Below are 19,970 nucleotides of genomic sequence, written 5' to 3' on the forward strand. Positions count from 1 at the left end.
TTTTCACTTTATAATTATGAAATAGTATTCTTTAACACGGGTGATGCTGTATATTCTCTATGGGCGATGGGTGTGGTTTTATAATCTGAATCAACGTCTTTCTTTATACCCTGCAACTCTATTTGTACAATTTTTAAATTATGTAATAAAGTGATGCTTTACAAAATAAAATGTTGTGTAATATGAATATATAACGTAACGTATCGATTCCTGAGCAACGCTCCTGTAGGGTAAACAAAGATATGGACTTCATGGGAATGCTACGCCACGCCCACACAGGTGCAGCTCATGAACATTATTTAGGGAAGCGAAATATTGCCTGGAAAAGTCCTCCGTTTATAAAATCAAGCCGGTATTTGTTGGCATTGGGGGTCCAATATCGCGTATTGTTCCAGTTGTGAAGGTAAATTAACTTTGTTTCGTTCTGAAATCAGAGCTCGTCCCGCTTTTGCATTACTGCCTTTTCTCTCCATGTTCAGTTGACGTTGAACGAAGTTGGAAGAGACAAGAGAAGTAAAGCAAGGTCAGCGTTGTTTTTCACATCCACTTTCATGTTTTAAGTCTTTCCGAAGTCACACAATGTAACGAGACGATAACTTGGAACTTGAGTTCAATACTTTTAATAAGTAGTGTCACGGTGCGGCTGCGTTAAACATTCCTGCAGTCGCGACAGAAAGCGAACCGGTGGGACAACATGCGTAAAAAGCCGTATAATCTCTATTTTTGTGTTGGAAAGAATGGGTGACTGGCCCTCTTAAACTTGGCGATGACGTGTTCAACATGGGTGACTTACTGGCGACTACTTCGTCAAACCATGTGATGAGTGTCAAAGACACCCGGCATTGTATCACCAACGTGCTCCTCTGCCGTCTGTTTTCATTAACCACCAGTATGTTCCGGAGAGACCAAGGCACCGAATCGTCATCCTCTACGCCACAGCTACCGCCCAGGCCCAGCGAGAGGGTGCGTGAACATGCTTTAGAACAGTAGGCTTTCGTCCCCAGATGGTGGTGTTATATTATTGCATTATATTTTGGTGTCGTTTACTGGCGCCAACCTGACTGCAGTATCATAAACATGGGCAGCCAGACACAGCAAATGGAGAAGGGGGGAGAGCACTGCAGAGTGCAAACAGTAAACAGTACAAACAGTAGGGGGTGGTGGGGGAATTCTCGTGTTGGCGCTTATTTAGTTGGATTTTTTTTTTTTTTTTCAGAACAATGACGACACGGACGATGCTGTTACAAACAATAGGGTGTGTGTGTGTGTCAGAATGAAGGAATGAACCCGTGTTCATAAGTCTTGTGCAACGTCACACAAAGAACTTGATTGTCTATAACCTTTCATTAATTTATCAAATGTATGGATTTCTATAATCAGCTGAAACAATTATTAAACACTACTGGGCTTTTTTAGGTGCAGTGAAAGTGATCTTTAAAAATGTCCAAATAGTGTAGCAAAAAGATTAATACTTAGAAAATCGGACACTCAAGCTCTCCTAGTGCCGCTCGTCCACTACCATTTGAAACGTGCCGAGTCACACCCTAGATGGGTGTGGCTCGACCCCCCCCCAGGAGGGCTGCGGTGACGACAGCCCTCGTTTCTGTTCGGAGCAGGAAGTGGTTGACCTCAAAAAAACACAATGGACTGCGCGTTCTTATGTATGAGACGCATCGCCAGAGGAGAGCAGTGCGTCATGATCTACGATGTGAATCAAAAGGCGAATTCATGTACATCTGAATACATTCTCATGGCCACCGAACGGTTGAAATATTAAAATAACTAGGACTATAGCGTATGGTAGACTACACATTTAGCCTAGCCCTCATATAGGAATCCTATAGCCTACCTTTCACAGTTACACAAAAAGGTGATTATTATTCAGCCTTTTTCAGGTTCGAGGTATATTCTTTCAATTCCATGACAAAGTATTTAGAGGACACAGTTCAATCAATTGTCTGTATTGATTACTGGGAATGATAAATCATCTATGAAATTAGTGCATGCATTTCTGTGTGATTACTTTGATTTCAGAGGACTGGAATGATGGGGGCGATTCAGAAGGTCAATCCATTCAAATCTACCTTCCAGGTAACTCACGGTAGTAATGCGCGATATAAACGATATACGATATAAACGATAAAAAATGGCCTACGATAGAGATTTTAATTATATCGCTCTATCGCGATAATGCATGTTGATGACGCAAAATACAATGTTTAATTTTTGGTTTGGTGCAATTCCTTTTCACATTGCAATTTTCGCAACAGTGCCAGAATTCATCAACAAACCTGCATGTGTGCAAAGAACGTTAACCCATTTGTACCGGCTGCTGTGCGGCGCAACATTGTATCTAGTAGATACAATGTTGCTCCGCGCAGCCGGTACAAATGGGTTAATGGTAAACACGCATTGATGCGCAATCCGGTCTTAAAGGTAAACACGCACAGATGCGTGATCCGGTCTGAAGTGGTTAAATCATTGGACAAAAAGGTCTGGGGCGTTGTAAAGCGTTAAAGAAAAAGGGGGGGGGGGAAGCACCTGTGAAAGTAAACAATCATGCATATCTAGCGTGATATACATTGATCTGCGGACTGGTCCAACTCCTTCTCCCTCATCCTGACTCGGAATGTGTTAAATGCATCGGCATCTTGAAGTTATGTTTTCCAGCATACTTTTTACTTGCTTTTGTCGGACCGTCGGGTGGTGGCTCAACATGGAGCAAAGAGGAGACGGAATGTCTTTTGGATATCGGACCCAAATATCCAAAAGACGTTCCGTCTCCTCTTTGCTCTATGTTGAGCAACGTCTCCGAGACCACCTCTCCGGCTGGGTCAACCTCCTTTTGATGGTTAAAAATATCACGTAATCGAAAAAAACCTAAATAATCAATGATCGATCATCAATTAATCATGCCCATCCCTAATTGTCAGTACAGTGTCTGTTCCTTATCTAGAAAGACACCCGTTTTTCCTGTTCTCTGCATCTTGGGTGGCATTTAAGAACCAAGGACTTAAACTAAGTGTAGTGCCTTTTAGAATGGTTTGCACTAAAGGAAAGAAACCCAATACTAATGTTATTTATCTGCAACATTATGTTGTATGATTAGTGTTTCACAATAAATGTTCTCGAAATGACATACTATATTTCTCTTTTTTTTAAATACGTTTAGCAGTTTGGCTTTCCTTAGGGTCTATGTAACCTGTTCTGAAATGGTTATTTTATGATTTTATATCGTGATATATATCGTTATCGCAAGAGGCTGCAATGTATATTGCAATATGGATTTTAGGCCATATCGCCCATCTCTAACTCACGGCCAGTTAAAAAAACAACACGTTGATCACATCCTACCCTTCTTATTTCCCACGTAACCGCTTTGCATTGTTGGCATAGTAGTAGAGAGTGTGTGCGTGTGCGTTTTTGTGCAAGTGCGTGTAGGTTACCCAAAGGCGTTTCCACTTCAGTGCTAAAGATATGCCACCAAGGCTCACGCTTTGACATATGACCTGAGTGCCCCTTGTGTGATTGGGCTCCAGGCTTCTTCTAGCGTCAAAGCCGCGGCCTCACAGGAGTCTCCCCAGCTGGACGCCGCGGCGGGGCCCTTACAGGTGGGTGCTGGGTGTGGTGGGAGCAGGTGCACGCTGTATTGAACAGGTGTTTGTTGCAGTGTTCCCAAAACGCCCCCGTGTTGAGTGTGAGTGTCGCAGTACACGAGAAACCAGTTCCGCAAGCGCTTCACACTAGTGTCACAGTTGAGACTTTGGGGTTCTCAAAATTCCTAACGTTCATGAAGTTTTGAATGAATCATTATAGTGCATCATGGTAAGATTTCCATTGCATTAAAACAACTTGTGTGTGGAGGAAGATGCACCAAAGTGTACTGCATTCAACTAAATGAGCCAACACTTGCGCCCCCCCCCCCGGCATGTAGCAACCGCTCTTCGCCCATGCTCCCCTAGGCTTCATGCTCTGTGCATAGCTGCGCAGGGCGTTTAGTTTATGCAACCGCCACTGCAACTCATCCATGAAGATGTTCTGGTCACATTGTTTTCAAAGGGGCTTGGTAGTTGTTAGTGCTCTATTGTGGTTCGTTCGCCTCTAGCACTTTCATCTGCATTCCATTGCCTGGATATAATGATATGTTCCTTTTGTTCTCAAGCCAAACAAAGGTCCTCTAGGTTGAAGGAAACCAAATTTATCGTTCTTTCCTTCCCCAGAGCTCTGGCAAACTGATGGGGGTCATCCAAAAGGTCAACCCCTTTAAGTCCCCACCACAGGTGCGTCTACCTGAACAGGTGAACTACCAAACCAGCCGCCAAACGGGACAGCACTCGTTCCAATAAACAACGCTTGGCAATTAAGTTTGGTTTTCTGTGAATGAATTCCTTGCTATCGATCGCAGGCCTCAGCCAAGGTCACGCGAGCGCCTTCTTCAGGGTCCCTGGACCAGGGAGGTTGTCCGGACGCTCCCCAGGTGGGTCGTACTGTGTGCGTTAGGATAGTTTACGAGGAATGTCTGTTGGAATAGTATTGGAACGTGTCCAGCCTAGAGAATGCAACCTGCACCGCATGAGATGGGGAGGCAGCTGGCGTTTCCTCATTGGGTATTCCACTCCGTAGACCAGAGGGAAGTGACACCACGCAACAGGAAGTGCTGTGTGTTCACCGAAACTATTGTCCTGTTATAAAAACCGGCCCGTTTGCCTGCTTGTCTGCCTGGTATAAAAGTTTGTACGTTTTTAATCGTACTAAGAAAAGGCTTTTTAATCGCAGAGGTTTAATAGTGGGCGTGGCTTATGGGTCAGTAGGCATGGCAGTTCCCCTCGTTAACGTCATGAGATACACTTGTGGTCCCACAATGGCCTTTTCTGAACAGGTCGACCAGCCGCTGTGCATTTGATTGAACTTCCCATCCGGTATCAATCTTGTCTTGTGTTGTCTTCAGAACCCCAGCCGGTTGCAGTCGGCCGTGCAGAAGATGAACCCCTTCCGCTCTGCCTCTCAGGTAAACCCCCGCCAGACCCTCTGTCCCCCCCCCAATGGAAAGGTTCACCAAAGTCTTGTTTTGAACCCAGGCGTCTTCGGCGGTCTCCAAAGCGATGTCCTCTGAGTCACTGGAGCAAGGCGGGAGCTCAGAACAGTCCCAGGTGTGTAACAGATGAGGAGGATGAGGATGAAGATAGATGCGTTTGCAGTTAGGCTCGGCAGTGCTATGACGCACTGTACTTTAATGTACTTGGCGAGTTCTTGCTCTCCAACTCGAACTTAGCCATTCAAACCCAGATTTCTTCTAATTAGATCTATTTCAATGTAGCTCCTCTGTGGAGTTCATTCAATTAGAATTCATTTTTCCCATTTTTTTTGTGTCGCTTATCCAGAATCCCGGAGTGTTTGTTGGGATGATGCAGAAGGTGAACCCTTTCAAGTCCACGGTGAAGACCCAGGTACCGCCCGTCCCCATGCAAGACGTGTACCTAAATGCAGTTATCACTCTGCTTTCGGCACGACATTTCAAAAGTGTAGTCGGGCTGTCAACTCTTAAAATGCGACTCTTTTGAATCTCGAAGCGCACAACATCATCCACGTATATGTTCAATGCACACGCATCTAATTAAGCTCAAAGAGGAGAGGCAGACTCGGGTCGCTCTGCCCCATAAATTAACCTCTTTGATCTAGGGGCAACCATTGAAATGACCTCTTCAAATCAAACCGTGGCCTTACTAATAATACTATCTTCTTCTCTGGCCTATTTATCCCCTTGCACTCAGTCCTCCAACAACAATCTCTCATCCAGCACAGGAAGTCTAACCGACAACAACAACACCACTGAAAAACAGGTACACATTTAAGCTTGAGTTCATTTTTAGATTTTAATTCAATCTGAATTCAAACGCACATCATCAAAACGCGTATATTTTTCACTGTCCCAGACGTCCAAAGTTTCAACCGACGCTGTAGATCAGCAACTGCCAAAACAGGTATGAGCGATAACTTATCCTTTCAGCCATTATTTTCTTGCGAGGAATGCATTTACATAGACTTTGAATAAGATATATCAGATTTAAATGTCATCGCACTGGTTGGGCCTTGTGTCTCCTTTTTTAAATCATTTTAGAACCCTGGGATGTTTCAAGGAATGATGCAGAAAGTCAACCCCTTTAAGTCTACGGCTGCAGAGGTAGAAGTAAAGAAGCACTCTTGTGTATTGACAGAATGACCTTGTTATTGGAATTCACACCTTGAAGTTGAATATTCTTTGAATTTGGATCCCAATTGTTTGCCTTGTTATCCTCTGTACAATATTTGGTCAAGTTGATGGATTGATTGATCTCTTAAGTCAGCAACGGTGACACCAGCACAATAACAATTCTGATGTCTTAGCGATACAAAGGTGTGGTTGGAACAGTGTAAGGCATTTCAACCAACCGTTTTTTCCTGAAAGAGGGTGTGTAAACAAACATCCTCAAGCGAGGGCGTGGGACCCATGTGGAGTAACCAGCCCTTGGCTCCTGGCGTTTTAAACTAGGCATCCAATCTGCCTTCTCTGTCTCTCACTCTGTCTCCTGGCAGCCCACTGCCTTTGTGGAGCACCGGGGGGCATCGGTCCACAGCGATTCCTCCTCCAGCTCCGACAGCCTGGACGACGGCTCCATCGAGAGACACGTACGGCCAGTTCACGGTTCGGGGGCCTTTAGCCCGTGACGTTCTTGGGGGGTGGGTGGTTGACTCTCATTTTTGGGATGCCTGTCGTGTTCGAGGCATGTCAGCAATGAAGCAGGGGGGGGCCTCTTGCGCCCGGGGGAGACTACAGACAGTCCTAGGACCACGTCTCTCCACAGCCCTTTGGCTCTGGTTCATCACACACCCTCAGCATGTGTACTGCTGAGGGTGTATCCACGTTACGTCAGCGGTGGTAGCTCAGGAGGTAGAGCGGGTTGGCTGGTAACCGCAAGGTTGCTAGTTCGGTCCTCGGCTCCCCCTAACTGAGTGTCGAGGTGTCCCTGAACAAAGCACCTAGCCCTAACTGTTCCTGACGAGCTGGCTGTCACCTTGCATGTTTGACTCTGCCATCCATGTTTGAATGGGTGTATGAATGGGTGAATGTCAGGCAATGTTTGAAAGCGCTTTGGATAAAAATGCTATATGAATGCAATCAAGTCAATTGACAAAAATTAGACGCACACACACATTGTTTTCCTTAGTTGTCGTCCCAAGCTGGTCTTATTCCAGAGTACGGTACTTAAGGTATCTGAGCATACGCACTTTCACTTGAGCCGAAACTGAAACAAAGCCACACAGATTGTCAGTAAATGACGTTCTTGGTGAAACTCTTCTACTCTTCCAGTCGGTCTGGTATGCGGAGGAGAGTGAGAGTGTCGCCGTCAGGAGCGCACCAAAGGAAGGGCCGCCCAGGAAGACGATGGTACGTTTCACCGGCCCAAACTGGTCTTTTGAAATTCACAGAATTCTCTGTGTGCGAAGTGTTGCACAAGCATCCTGCAAAGAAATAACACCACACACAAATAAAGCTATTTTCTGTTTGCTCAGATCCTGCCCCATATCCCATTCCTCCTCTCTGTTGTGCTTGCACAATAAAAAGATATCATGTTCTGCACTCCCATTCTTAACGGCCATTGTATTTTTTTTAATTACAGTATGGAGGATTGACCTTTTGTTTTTTTTCGTCTCCAATTTCTAGACTTTCAGGATAAAAAGAATACTTCCGGCCGCCTTGTTCAGTTCAGGGACAAAGGTAGGGGTGTGTGTGTGTGTGTGTGTGTGTGTGTGTGTGTGTGTGTGTGTGTGTGTGTGTGTGTGTGTGTGTGTGTGTGTGTGTGTGTGTGTGTGTGTGTGTGTGTGTGTGTGTGTGTGTGTGTGTGTGTGTGGGGCCGTGGGAAAACATAACACTCTTTTATACCTCTTAATGTTGCACCTCTCCCCACACAGACCTCACCCCCCGGATTAGATGACGGACCACTCTTGGCTCAGGTTCGACATGAGTAGCATTCCACTAGTGACTGAATGATCAGACTGTCTGTGGGATGTGTGTGTGTGGATAGTGCATGAATATTTGTGTGGATAACGAAGAAGATAAGGTGTGTGTGTGTGTGTGTGACCTGATCAAAGGTAAAATCACACATTTTGGAACAAGAATGGGGAGAACATTCCACATTCTGAACTCTCCCTCAGGGCGATGCATGGAGAATGTGGGCCTGCGTGTATTTGGTAAGGCTGCAAAATGTGCACGGTTGTGTTGTGAATGTCCGTAGGCGGAGGAGGTGATGGAGGTGGTGGAGGTGCAGACCCTGCAGTTGGCCGAAGCCCCAGAGCCCGGCGACGACGAGTCCTTGGGGCCCCTCGACGTACGGTTTCTCCATATTGGCCTCCATTTTGTCTCTACGTAGCAAATGTCTTTGTGTTCACTTTACACTGTGTGCCCTGTTTGCAGGATGAAGAGGGCCTGATGTCTTGGTGGAGAACCGTCGAGGGTAGAGGCCCTCATCTCATCCTTGTTTTATCCCTCAGCCCTCTGCTGCGCCATTTTGTGTTTTTGTTTGTCTAAAGCTGAGATGACCATTTTTGACATTCATTGACCATGGTGGGTAAAATGGAATTAGTGATTGAACCCATGTGCTCTGACAGGATGGGATGAGTGGAACCAGTCCACCGAGGACGCGCCGGCCGAGGAGTAAGTACAAGTGGAGATAACTGACATTCTTCCACTACCCTGCTCTTTTTTGAGAAACCAGTCTTGTTAGTCTAGTCTCAAAGTATGTACCCTGCTCTTTCGGTGAACTTTAACCCTATTCTTTACATAGTTCTAATGATAAATATAACCGCAAGCGGTAATTAACGGGGTCCGAGCAAAATTAAAAGTCAAGAACACACTAATGGAAGATATATAAATATGACAAATAATTATGAAGGAAAGATGTTGATAAAGATGTTCCACTTAATGCAATACTGTGCCATGTGCTATGTCATGTTCAGCTGGTTCATAATGCTATAATCGGGATTCTAACTCTCTACCTAAGGATCACCTGTACAAGGCATTGAGCCACTTATGAACCTGAACTGCAGCCTCGTTCACATGGTCAAAATGTCTATTGATAAGCATACAACATCCAGAAACCTCCAAGCACACATTTCTCAAGTGAATTAAGGGCTTTCTTAAAAGCTTATACCTGAAAAATCTTTGAAATTCTGGGGAAATTAAACATTTGTAGTCAAGAACACTAACAGAAGAAATATAAAGTTGAAATATAAATATATTTATTGAGTTAATTATGAAGAAAAAATGGTTAACGAAGAAGTTCCCCTAATGCCAGACTGTGTCTTGGCGGTCCGATCTGTTGAGGAGAAATAAACCTAATTCATGATTTTTTTACAATAGCGCCACCTTTGGGTACAGTACCACAAATTTGGGTTTATGGGTAGAGGGGGTTACAGGTAACCATACCTGAAAATTTCTTACGGTATAGGCTGCAGTATGACTTTTACAGAATTTGAGGGGGAAAAAATAACGTTACAGAAACAATAATGATGAAATGATAATGAAGTTGATCTTATCGTTTCATCACCCTTCTGGTATAATTCTCTCGCTCTCTCCATCTTTCTATCTGTCCCTCGCTCTCACCATCCGTCCCTCTTTCTATCTCTGTCGCGTGCTCTCTGACTCTTTCTATCTCGGTCTCTCGCTGTTGAAACGCATCCAGCGCTCTCTCAAACTAAACTTTCAAAGTTCTAAATGAAATAAAAATAACAACACAAAGATTCCCAGTCCCATCCATCTGATGCACACACAGTTCCCCTCGCAATCTACATTGTCTCAAAAAGTAATACGAACACAAAATGATCAATGATCAAATCAATGTAATACATTACACTCATTACACACTTTCCTCGCTCCATTTTATATTTAAATCTTTTTATTGATTTTCAACATATGTATTCACAAATCACTGCGGGTAATACCAAAGTGACAAGATGGACATTTCTATACACAAAAGGAAAACAAATAATGACAAAAACCAAAAATTCCCTCTCCATTTGAACACAAAACAAACAGAGTAAATACCACCCAAAGCAATGAGCCACCGACTCCCCCTCCCCCTCTCTCTCCCCCTTCTCTCCCCCACCCAGGGAGCAGGTGGAGGAGGCGGCCGACCGGGTGTTCATGGCGGCGCGGCTCTTCGTGCGGCTCTTCAACCGCCGCGGCGGCACACTGCAGACGTACATCCTGGAGCTGCTGGCGCTCGCCGACGACGCCGACAGCTTCCACAAGCGCACGGTCAAGGCCAGCGTGGGCGGGGGCGTGGCCAGCGTGGCGGGCTCCGTCACCACCATCACGGGCCTCGTCCTGGCGCCGTTCACCATGGGCACGTCGCTGATCGTCACGGCGGTGGGCATCGGCGTGGCCACGGCGGGCGGCCTGGTGTCGGCGTCGGCCAACATCACGGACACGGTGCACTCCAAAACGGACCGCAAGAAGGTGGAGAAGATGATCCAGGACTACCAGGACGGCATGCGGGACATCAGCGACTGCCTGCAGTTCGTGCAGGTGAGGGGTGATGGGGGGGGGGGGGGGGGGGTTGATGGGTGTAGGGGGTCGATCAGCGGAGATGGGGGGGGTGGATGAGGGTGGTGCTGTGGGTGGATAGTGGTGGGTGTGTAAGGTTAATGTGGGTGGATGAGGGTGTGTGAGGGTAATGGGGGGGGGGGGGGGGGGGCTGGATGGGGGTACTCTGGATGGATGGGGATGGGGGGTGCTGTGGGATTTCCTGGGTGGAAACCAGGACTTGTCCCTCCCCATCCGCTTGGTGGTGATGTGGAAAAAAGATCTGCTTGTGGAAAAGCTGTGTCTTACTTTTGGGTGCAGCTAAAGATACCACTTATAGTATCGAAGTAATTTACATGAAAGAGATCCATCGCAAATTAATGTCTATGAAGTATTTTGAATATTTCGCAGACAATGAAAGGGTTTGAATGAAAAGCAAATTAGCTAAATCTGTTTCCCCTTCCCAAACAGCTGGACACTGAATTCATGAAGTACCAAAGCACTGCTAGATATTGCATGGTTTATTTTTACATAGTGAAGGCGTTTGGCAATGAACCTCCAATCCTGTCCCCATAAAACTGTTAACAGTATTGAAGATCCTGTTATCCAGTATTTAAACTGAAAATTAAACTACATAAGTCCATATTATTTCCTTTTCGAAATATAAAAGATTATGGTATTTGCAAGATGCCTGAACGTACAATCAATATCCTTTTGGATTTGTATTTAGGGACTTGCATCTCAATGTCAAAAACTGATTTTTTTTTGGACTATGGTAAAAAATGTAAAACTATAGCTACGGCCTCTTGCACACTTCAGACAAATATGACGGACTGCGATAATACGTTTCTGCACCTGTGTATAGTGCAGTGTTTAATCCATATCCGACTTGGTCTAGGAAAGATCGGGCTTGGTACGCAAAGACCTGTCCTGTTATGGAGTCATTTTACCCACGTTGTTCTAAAGTATAGAGTCATGGTTTATGCTTTTATTTTGTAATCAATTCTTATTACTGTCCTGTACTTTGTGATTCAGAGGGTACAGCTTATCCTCAAGAGAGCTTACACATATATTTATTGAATTCAAGGGGTGTCATTTTCATAAAAAACATGTTATCTCTAAGAGAAGCAATGCATCTTCATGAAGGTATAGGGGTCTGACATTCGTAAAGAACATGTTATCTCTAAGAGAAGCAATGCATCTTCATGAAGGTATAGGGGCATGGTTCTCATAAAGAACATGTTCTTGATTACACCCCCCCCCCCCCCTCCCCGCGCTCCAGGACGGCATGGAGGCCCTGGAGGCGTGGGACTTCGAGGCGTACGCCGAGGTGATCACCCGGAGCCACCTGAACCAGAACGTGAAGCACGTGGTGAAGGAGGGCGGGCGGGCGGGCAAGGCGCTGCTCATCAACACGGAGAGCCTGGTGAGCACCATCCAGGTGCTCAGCGTGTCCGGCGTGGCGGCCAAGGCGGCGCAGGTGATGAGCGTGACCACGGGCGTCATGTCGGGCCTCTTCCTGGCGCTGGACGTCTTCTTCTTGGCCAAGGACTCGATGGAGCTCAAGAAGGGCGCCAAGACGGAGTTTGCCGTCAAGATCCGCGAGGTGTGCCAGGAACTGCAGGGGGGACTCCTTGAGCTGAACCGCATCAAGGTGCAGCTGCAGAAGACCATGGACGGCATCGAGGTGGAGGTGGAGGAGGAGGAGGAGGAGGAGGAGGAGGAGGAGCTGAGGTCCAGCGTGAAGAAGCTGATCGAGCTCGAGGAGTAGGAGAGGTGACGTTTGGGTTGTGGGGGAGGGTAGGCGGTTGGCTTGGTTGAAGGAGGCCAAAGGTACAGGACAGCGCAGGAATGTCCAAAAAGGACTATTCGCTGGAATGCCGGCTATGCGTTCCGGCTCAAACCACTGTTCTAAGACGCTGAAGAAGACTTGATCAATGGTTTTACTAGTTATATTGCATTATTCCTCGGTTTTAAATCAGACTGTTACAGGGTATAGATCGTTAGCTGCCTACACTGTGAAGATTGTCATTTTAACTGTATTTTAGCTGCTATAATAGTAGTATATTTAATTTGACATTTTATGCACATGTTTTCTGAATTGCAATTCAATAAATGTGTTGAAGTTATTGAATTGCCTTTTGTGTCCTTTTGCCAGTTCAACCACTTGAACGGATGGTATTTTTCATGCCCTAATGTCTAATGTACAGGAGTAGGGAGAAAAGCAGTACAAACAGACCCTATGTAAGTTCTACCTTGTTATCAGGCCAACTGCATTTTAATCATTGTGTTTTTTTTTTTGCAGCATGACCACTGGCTATGGTTATCATAACCCATGTCATTGTGGCGTCAATCATCTGTAAAACCTAGATGCGTGAACATCGGAGGTTGGTTGAAACCGGTCGGGCCGGGTTTTTTAATGCTTGAGTAAAACGGTTTTGGGAAACGCATACAATGGACAATTAAGATGCCAACGAATCTATATTTACATTGGACCGCGTGCAGCAAGGCTGGGTCGATGATGTATGACTGCACATGAGTCTCACTGAATTACATTTTTTTGAGGCCATGGGACATCATATTATTTCCCAGTGACAGATTGCGCCGTTCCACAATACAAACCTGATGTCAATAGCATGGTGCTAATGAACTTCATTTATAGCACCTTTTTACAAACAACCTTCAAAAAGGGATTTGCCGGGCACAATAAGAGCAAATCCTTTACAAATACTAAACAAGGGACTAAGCAAGGAATGCTGAGGGAGGACAGGAGTGGAGGGAAAGCATTCACTAATACTTTAAAATAAGACACAGACACATTATGCCAAATTATTGTTCTTTGCAAATGAGAAATATCTAACTATATTTCACAATAATTCCAATAAATATGGCAATAAGAAAACCAAACTGAGATTTAAATAAACCCAATTCCAGGTTCCCGATCAATTTCTAGACGCCTGTCTGAGAGTCTCTCCAAACATTTGTAGTTTATTTCCCAAGGTCAGGTCAATAATTGCAATGATCTTTGTTTAAGGTTGGTCCTGACCAACCTTAAACAAAGATATTAAAACCTATAAAAACAGATTAACATTGCCACACACCTAGTTTATGAAAATAATTACTCTAGTTCTAAGAAGCACTGATCAAAAAAACACTGACGTTGAGTGGTTCTTAACATGGACTTATGGCCCCTGGGGTAACATTACGGACCCCAGCCGGGCCCCCACAGAAGTGTTCTGGAACCGCCACTGATTTTCACTGGGGATGGACTTTGTAGGACGTGTTGGAGGTTTTGATTATTGAGAAGTTTAAGTGCATCAAGTTCATCTTAGTGCAAGGCAAACAGCAGACATCCAAGACATTTTGCCTCTGGAATGATACGCACTAAACACACCATGTGCCAAGATGTGTGCTAAAAAATAATATTCGGTAATTTAAACAATGTCAAGATTCCAAATCCAGGGAAGGAAAATCAATATAGTTCCTGTTGCTTTTCTTAGAAATAATCAACAATAGAAGCTGGACATAAACAATGTTCAGCTTGGCAGCTGAAAAAACGGACACACTGAAGAGTACAAAAACAGACCAAGAAATCTTTAACTGGAAGGTAGATGATCACAGAGGCCGGTGCTTAAACTGAAAGTGAATCCTTGGGAAAACTTGGTCCGAACGCCAACGATCAACTAACACCGGTTAATGCAAAATAATTAAATAAATTTGTATCTATTATTGTGTGCCTGTTGCCAAGCCCTTTTTCAAGTTTAATATGTTTTCATGCTTTGAATAGATGGCTCTGCCTTCATGGGAGCAGATGTTTTATCCAATGGGCTAGTTGGCCTCGCTACACTCCACCTAGGGCGTTCATCCAAGGTAATTCATCGTAGCATACTTCGTTTCATAACGCAAATCTTTCAAAGATAAAATGTACCAGTCTATAATATAAAGAGCCTGATCTATTTAGTAGTACCTACAGGGACGTCCCTAGGAATTCTGGGCCCCCTGACAGAATTCAGTTATGGAGCAATCAATGATGCCTCAGAGAGGAAAGAATCCCATCTATTTCTAAAGGCCTGCATCTCACCTTTCAGTGCATTCACGTTGGCCGCCTCTACCTCCAGCGATATCTTGCCTGATTGCAGAATCACATTTCTGTTATCAATACACTGCAATAGTTTAACCCAAATGGTGAGAAGCACAATGGCCTCAAACGACTGAAAATAATTCTTCAGACCTACACCATCAGCTCTGGCTTTATTCGCAAGGCTGCATGTGCTCAGAATGGAGGCAAGAGCCTCAATCACTCCGGGCAAGTGTTTTTGCCACAGGTCCCACCGCATCAGTTCGTGCACTCCAGCGGGTGTCGGACAATTGATGAAGTGAGCATCCTGTGATTCTTTTGAAAATGGACCGTCTCTCCGGACCTGGACTCACGAATGTGTATAGGGCTTCAATGTTGCCAAAGAAGGTTTTAACCTCAGTGCTAGTCTGTGCAGCATGTACACCAACAAGATGTAATGTGTGTGAGGCACAAGGGGAGAAGGTTGCCATGGGATTTCTTTTCAAAATTTGTGCTTGAACACCCTTTATTTTGCCTGACATATTTGCACCGTTATCATATCCTTGTCCCCTGCAATCTCCAATGTCTATGTTTGAGTCCAAAAGCACATTTTCCATCATGTCCTGTTTTTTTATTGAAATTTCTGAATTTGATGAACCTCTCCGTTATTGCCCATTCATTCTCACCTGTAATGTATGGTGAAACATATCTCAACAGCAAAACATTTTGCTCTGTGTGAGAAATGTCTGGGGTTGCATCACAAATAATGCCATAATAGATGGCCTCCGACCTTTCATTGAGGATTTTTTTCAGGACTCTTAGCCCACACAATTCTATGAATTCATTCTGAATTCTTGGACTCGTGTAGTGAGTCAGTCTGCTATTTGTTGAAGTTCTCATTTGCTCCAAGTGTTCCTTCAAAATAGGATCAAAACGAGCTAAAAGCTCAAGGGTTCCCAAGAAATTACCATTGTGAATATTCCCTAGTTCTGTGTTTCTACCCCTGAAAGGCAAATTCCTTGAGGCCAAGCGGAGAGTCACCTGAAGTAATCTCTCTAAGAGAGCTCTGTTCCTTTCAATTTCAGACTGCATCTGTTTTTGTAGGTGACAGTCAATTCCACTTGCAGCCATAACAGAGCACTGCAGATTTTTCCACTTTACATAACACTCTCTGTGGGTCCTGTTAATTTCATGGCTTGGAAATTTGTCATACATTTGTCGCCACTTCACACTGCTCATTTTGTATCCCTCAATACTATTCAGGGAACTATGGGAGGGCTTTTTTAATGAATGTGAAAAAGGGATGCAGGGAATGCAGAAAAGTGCATTCAAACTCTTGCTATGGACTAACCAGTCCCTCTTTACCTTTTCCCTTCACCATTTGGTGTCTTGAAATATTTAAGGTAATCAGGGAAAGGCTTTCCCTCTCCATCGTTGGGCATCTCCTCATCTTCCCTAACAGCAATCTTTCTGACAATACTTGCCCTGTCATTGTCAGTCAATCTTGCTGGCCACAAATCTGGGTAAACAGAGAGCAGCTGATCTGGGTCTGAGACCAGTACATGTGGCTCATCTGCCTGTGGCTCACATCTGTCTGACATGTCCCTCATTTCAGCCTCACTTGGTTCCTCCACTTCCTCATCAGTGCTGCTTCTACTTAGACTGTCCTCCTTCTCCCCTTCTTCTATTTCAACCTCACTGGTTTCTTCTGTGGGTTCATCATGGCTTGAAGAGGGCCCTGACTCTAAGATACATCATATAATTCAGAATATGTCAATTATATGAACATATTAAACAATGTTGTCAACAGTCTATTTGATTGGATTGAGCTGGGCATGACTAAATATGTATTTGTATGTTTTGATTTGCTGCATTAGCCTACAATAAATAGCAGGTAACGGTAGACTACTTGTCATTTTAGCTGACTTAAAACTTAAAAGCCAGCTAAAATGTAAGTATCCTTAGTTTAATGTCTGCTAATATTGTAATGCAGCCAATCAAAATATTCAAAATCTGTTAACATAAATGTTAACCCACAAGACTTTTGTTCATGGATTGCACATAGGCTCACCTTCTTGCCTTTCAACTGAGGGGGGTAATCCTGGGGGCTGCATCTGTGCATGAGGGCAGTTTTCATTTGCTAATGTCAACAGCTATCATGCTGGCAAGCAGTATGGAATGTTAATCATTGCATTATCTCCATTTATACCATGGTCTGGGTGAATACTCGATTCTGATTGGCTGGTGTAGGTTGACCCTATGAAGACACTATGGCCATGTTGCTTGGCAACGCCTGCATACGGGAGAAATTAAATAGTCCACTCGACTTGTAAAAATAATGTAGGCTTTTTGTAGATAGGTAGGCTATTAATGCAAACGGTCTTTTCAGTTTTATCATCCAGTGCAGGCTGTAATTATTTTAGCTACAGTAGCGCTAGCTGCTAGGCTAGGCTTGTTATCAGGTTGTTGGGAAAGTTTAGAGGGAAGGAATATAGCTTTCTTGGTAAAATAACTGGGTGACCTAACCCTAACCAGAAAAATAAAACTTTTTTTTTTTCTTTTTTGCATATAGTTTTAATAACACCAGTGTCCTCTGGGGCGCCCCCGTCAGTGTTGGAATCATCCTAATTTACCCCCCCCCCCAAGGACGTCCCTGACTACCTATAAGGTGTTTCCTCAAGTGGAGAGTCACAATCCCCCTGCTTTCCTGATTTACCAACCCAGTCTCACGGAAATACGTGACACTGTCACGTCATGTCATTTAATCTATTCAATCGTGATCTGGGACACGTAATTTCAATTTTTTTGTGCCAAAAGCACAAATTTCAAACTCATTCTAAAAAGAAGAGATGAAGCAGCTACCTTTTGTTCCTTCGCGGTTTGCCTACAGAGCAGCGCACCTGCATTAAATATATCCGTGAATTGTCACAATTTCTCAGAATCAAAGGTGAAAGTAGAAACGGGTGGCAAAAAGCTGTCATATTGTTAGAAATGTGTGCTTTTGGCACGCAAAAATTGAAATGACGTGTCCCATATCACGAATGAATAGATTAAATGACGTGACAGTGTCACGTTTTTCCGTGAGACTGGGTTGGATTTACATCGGTATAGCTCACAGCATTTACATGTGAAAGCCTCCCCGAGACCTAGATGCTGGGGAGATGCTTCAGGCTTTTAAACCGCTGTCAATTAAAACGCCACATCAAGTCCCGGTAGTCTTCTGTGCTGCCTACAAATTCCAAATAATACTTTTCATGCTGAGGGTGCTATCTACAAATCCATAGAGCTAGTATTAATTTGTAATGGGTCTCCCTCCTTCTGTGTTAATGGTTAACTCTTTAAGCATTCCTCCGTTTAAGAGCTGTAATAGTTGGATAATATTTTGGTTTGACACATCTGGTTTATGGTTAAGATTGTGACCTACACAGCTGTGGTTTCAACAAACAACAAATGAGGATCGTTATTTTCACAGTCTGAACATAGATACCAGAGACCAGGGGCGGAACAGATAAAAATCGTATGATTAGGAGAGAGAGAGAGAGAGGGAGCAGGAACCAATCGGTGATGCATTGAACGTTGAGAATGACGGAAAAAGTCTTTAATTAATCCCTCTGATATTATTGTAGTCTGTAAGTGTTGTGTAAAGGTACATAAGGAAAACCGGCTGTGAACCGGATAGGACCAGCATGAACTCACCCACCTTTAGTCAACACAAATTGCATATGACAGAAATACTACATGGTCTGCTGTTCATTATAACAAGAGCCTAGAGAATCAGACACACACACACACAGGGGTATTTTTTAAGAAATTCATGTTCGCCATCAATTACACTCTCCGACTCTTCCTCTCACTGGTCCACTTTCACTTCCTTGCCCTGAGTGGAAGGCCCGCCCGGGTCACTATTCTTCTTCATTCATTTGCTATAAGCTATAGTTTAGATATAACCGTTTCGCCACTTCTGCTTTTTACAGAGAATCAGGGTGTGCGTGTGTGTGTGTGTGTGTGTGTGTGTGTGTGTGTGTGTGTGTGTGTGTGTGTGTGTGTGTGTGTGTTTGGAGGCAGCTATGAACCAAAACAAAAGATTTTTGAAGCTGAGTATCAAGTGGTCAACAGGTTAGACAGGAGATTTCCCCTTCCTTGATCACTTCACTGAATACTCTGTTGGTCTGAAAAAGCTGAGTTGAACATTCTTATATAAACATGCAACCTGTCATTTACTTTGATTCAACCCCATCTGTGTTTTAGATTATTTTTCCATTCATATTTTCTTTTTTTCATGTTGTTTTTTATCTCCTTGTGAATCCTACCGAATTATACTTCACTGGCATTTAAAATCACGTAGCAGAAACACAGTCTCAGGGAGAAGTGTCCTGGGGTTCCTCAGGATTTGAAAGTAGAATTTGAATGCGGGAAATCAGTGTGTCCTGAATAGTCATTTGTATCAATTGGATTGAGTGTCAGTTGTCACTTGTGTCCATGGTAACAAAGACCTCCCGGCCGCCTGGGCTTGCCGGGTCAACTAAACTGCCGAGTACTTTCCGCAGAGCACAATGCGCATTTTCAACCACAGACGTTTTCATGAGGACGGACCCGTTTTGTTTTTATTGTCCTCGTCCCGTGACGTGTCGCGTTACAGGAATAATCCGTTGTGTGTCAAACATCATCAAACGGACACGCACGGCAACGAACATTGCCCTTCACAACCGAGAGAATGAGAGAAACAAAGAAAGAGAATGCAAGAAAGAAAAAAGAAAGTTGATTCAAGAGTTGAAAAAATATATATATATCTCAAGCTAGATGTATAAACCAGATAATGTCAGACAATGAATGTGTTCGTCGTCATTTTATTCTAGCAATTAACGGTAGACACGTTAATTGCTAGAGGTGGAATGTACCTAGATGTTATTTTTTAACAATGTGGGTTCCTTGTCCATTGCGTCATCCTCTTCGACACTTGCACTCGTGTGTTCTGCCAGACATGGCAAACATACAAATGTCTTTAATAAAATTCCTTATAATCATTTTTATTATTATTTATATTGTATAATCGTTTTAATAATTATATAATTGGATTTTTTAGGTAGGCATCGGACAATTTCTTTTTTGCTGTCCAGATTTGAGCCCGTTTGTTTCTCACTCGTCGTTGGAGACGGGAATTAGGGAGAGAAAAATGGCTTAAATTAGAGACAAAATGACGTTTTGATGATGAGAAGCATGAGCCAGTCGCTAGACCACGAAGTGTTTCCAATGAGACCACACGCACAGACATCAGGTATTGTACAGCGCGAGTTCAAGTCCCGCCTCATCACTTTAAATAGCGGGCACGTTCCCAGTGTCCATCACTTTCCA

General features: G+C 44.1%; 1 protein-coding gene across 3 annotated transcripts; it reads left to right on the forward strand.

The window, feature by feature from the left end:
- Positions 1 to 266: 266 nt before the first annotated feature.
- On the forward strand, positions 267 to 12,690 carry LOC307091448 (uncharacterized protein). Of its 3 annotated transcripts, XM_079758429.1 has the most exons (23): positions 267 to 403; positions 480 to 523; positions 891 to 963; positions 1,217 to 1,255; positions 2,035 to 2,091; positions 3,540 to 3,611; positions 4,221 to 4,298; positions 4,406 to 4,477; positions 4,949 to 5,008; positions 5,079 to 5,150; positions 5,382 to 5,447; positions 5,772 to 5,840; positions 5,934 to 5,981; positions 6,119 to 6,181; positions 6,574 to 6,666; positions 7,349 to 7,426; positions 7,703 to 7,756; positions 7,951 to 7,992; positions 8,274 to 8,366; positions 8,453 to 8,492; positions 8,647 to 8,692; positions 10,147 to 10,564; positions 11,844 to 12,690. In XM_079758429.1, exons 3-23 carry the CDS (start codon positions 892 to 894, stop codon positions 12,330 to 12,332), a joined length of 2,121 nt encoding a protein of 706 aa, XP_079614555.1. In that variant the 5' UTR covers positions 267 to 403; positions 480 to 523; position 891; the 3' UTR covers positions 12,333 to 12,690. The 3 variants fall into 3 exon arrangements, with proteins under 3 accessions (XP_079614555.1, XP_079614557.1, XP_079614556.1); XM_079758431.1 differs by lacking the exon at positions 1,217 to 1,255; XM_079758430.1 differs by having other exon boundaries at positions 277 to 523; positions 4,221 to 4,280.
- Positions 12,691 to 19,970: the final 7,280 nt, after the last annotated feature.

The sequence above is a fragment of the Pollachius pollachius genome (assembly GCF_949987615.1).
Source record: "Pollachius pollachius genome assembly, chromosome: 20".
Lineage (NCBI taxonomy): Eukaryota > Metazoa > Chordata > Actinopteri > Gadiformes > Gadidae > Pollachius > Pollachius pollachius.

What these genes read in the sequence shown, in the direction of transcription:
- LOC307091448 (XM_079758429.1), top strand. Translation starts at nt 892, where the DNA reads ATGTTCCGGAGAGACCAAGGCACCGAATCGTCATCCTCTACGCCACAG. An exon ending in GTTGTCCGGACGCTCCCCAG is followed by an intron (nt 4,478 to 4,948) that starts GTGGGTCGTACT and finishes TGTTGTCTTCAG; the next exon opens with AACCCCAGCCGGTTGCAGTC. An exon ending in GAGGACGCGCCGGCCGAGGA is followed by an intron (nt 8,693 to 10,146) that starts GTAAGTACAAGT and finishes TCCCCCACCCAG; the next exon opens with GGAGCAGGTGGAGGAGGCGG.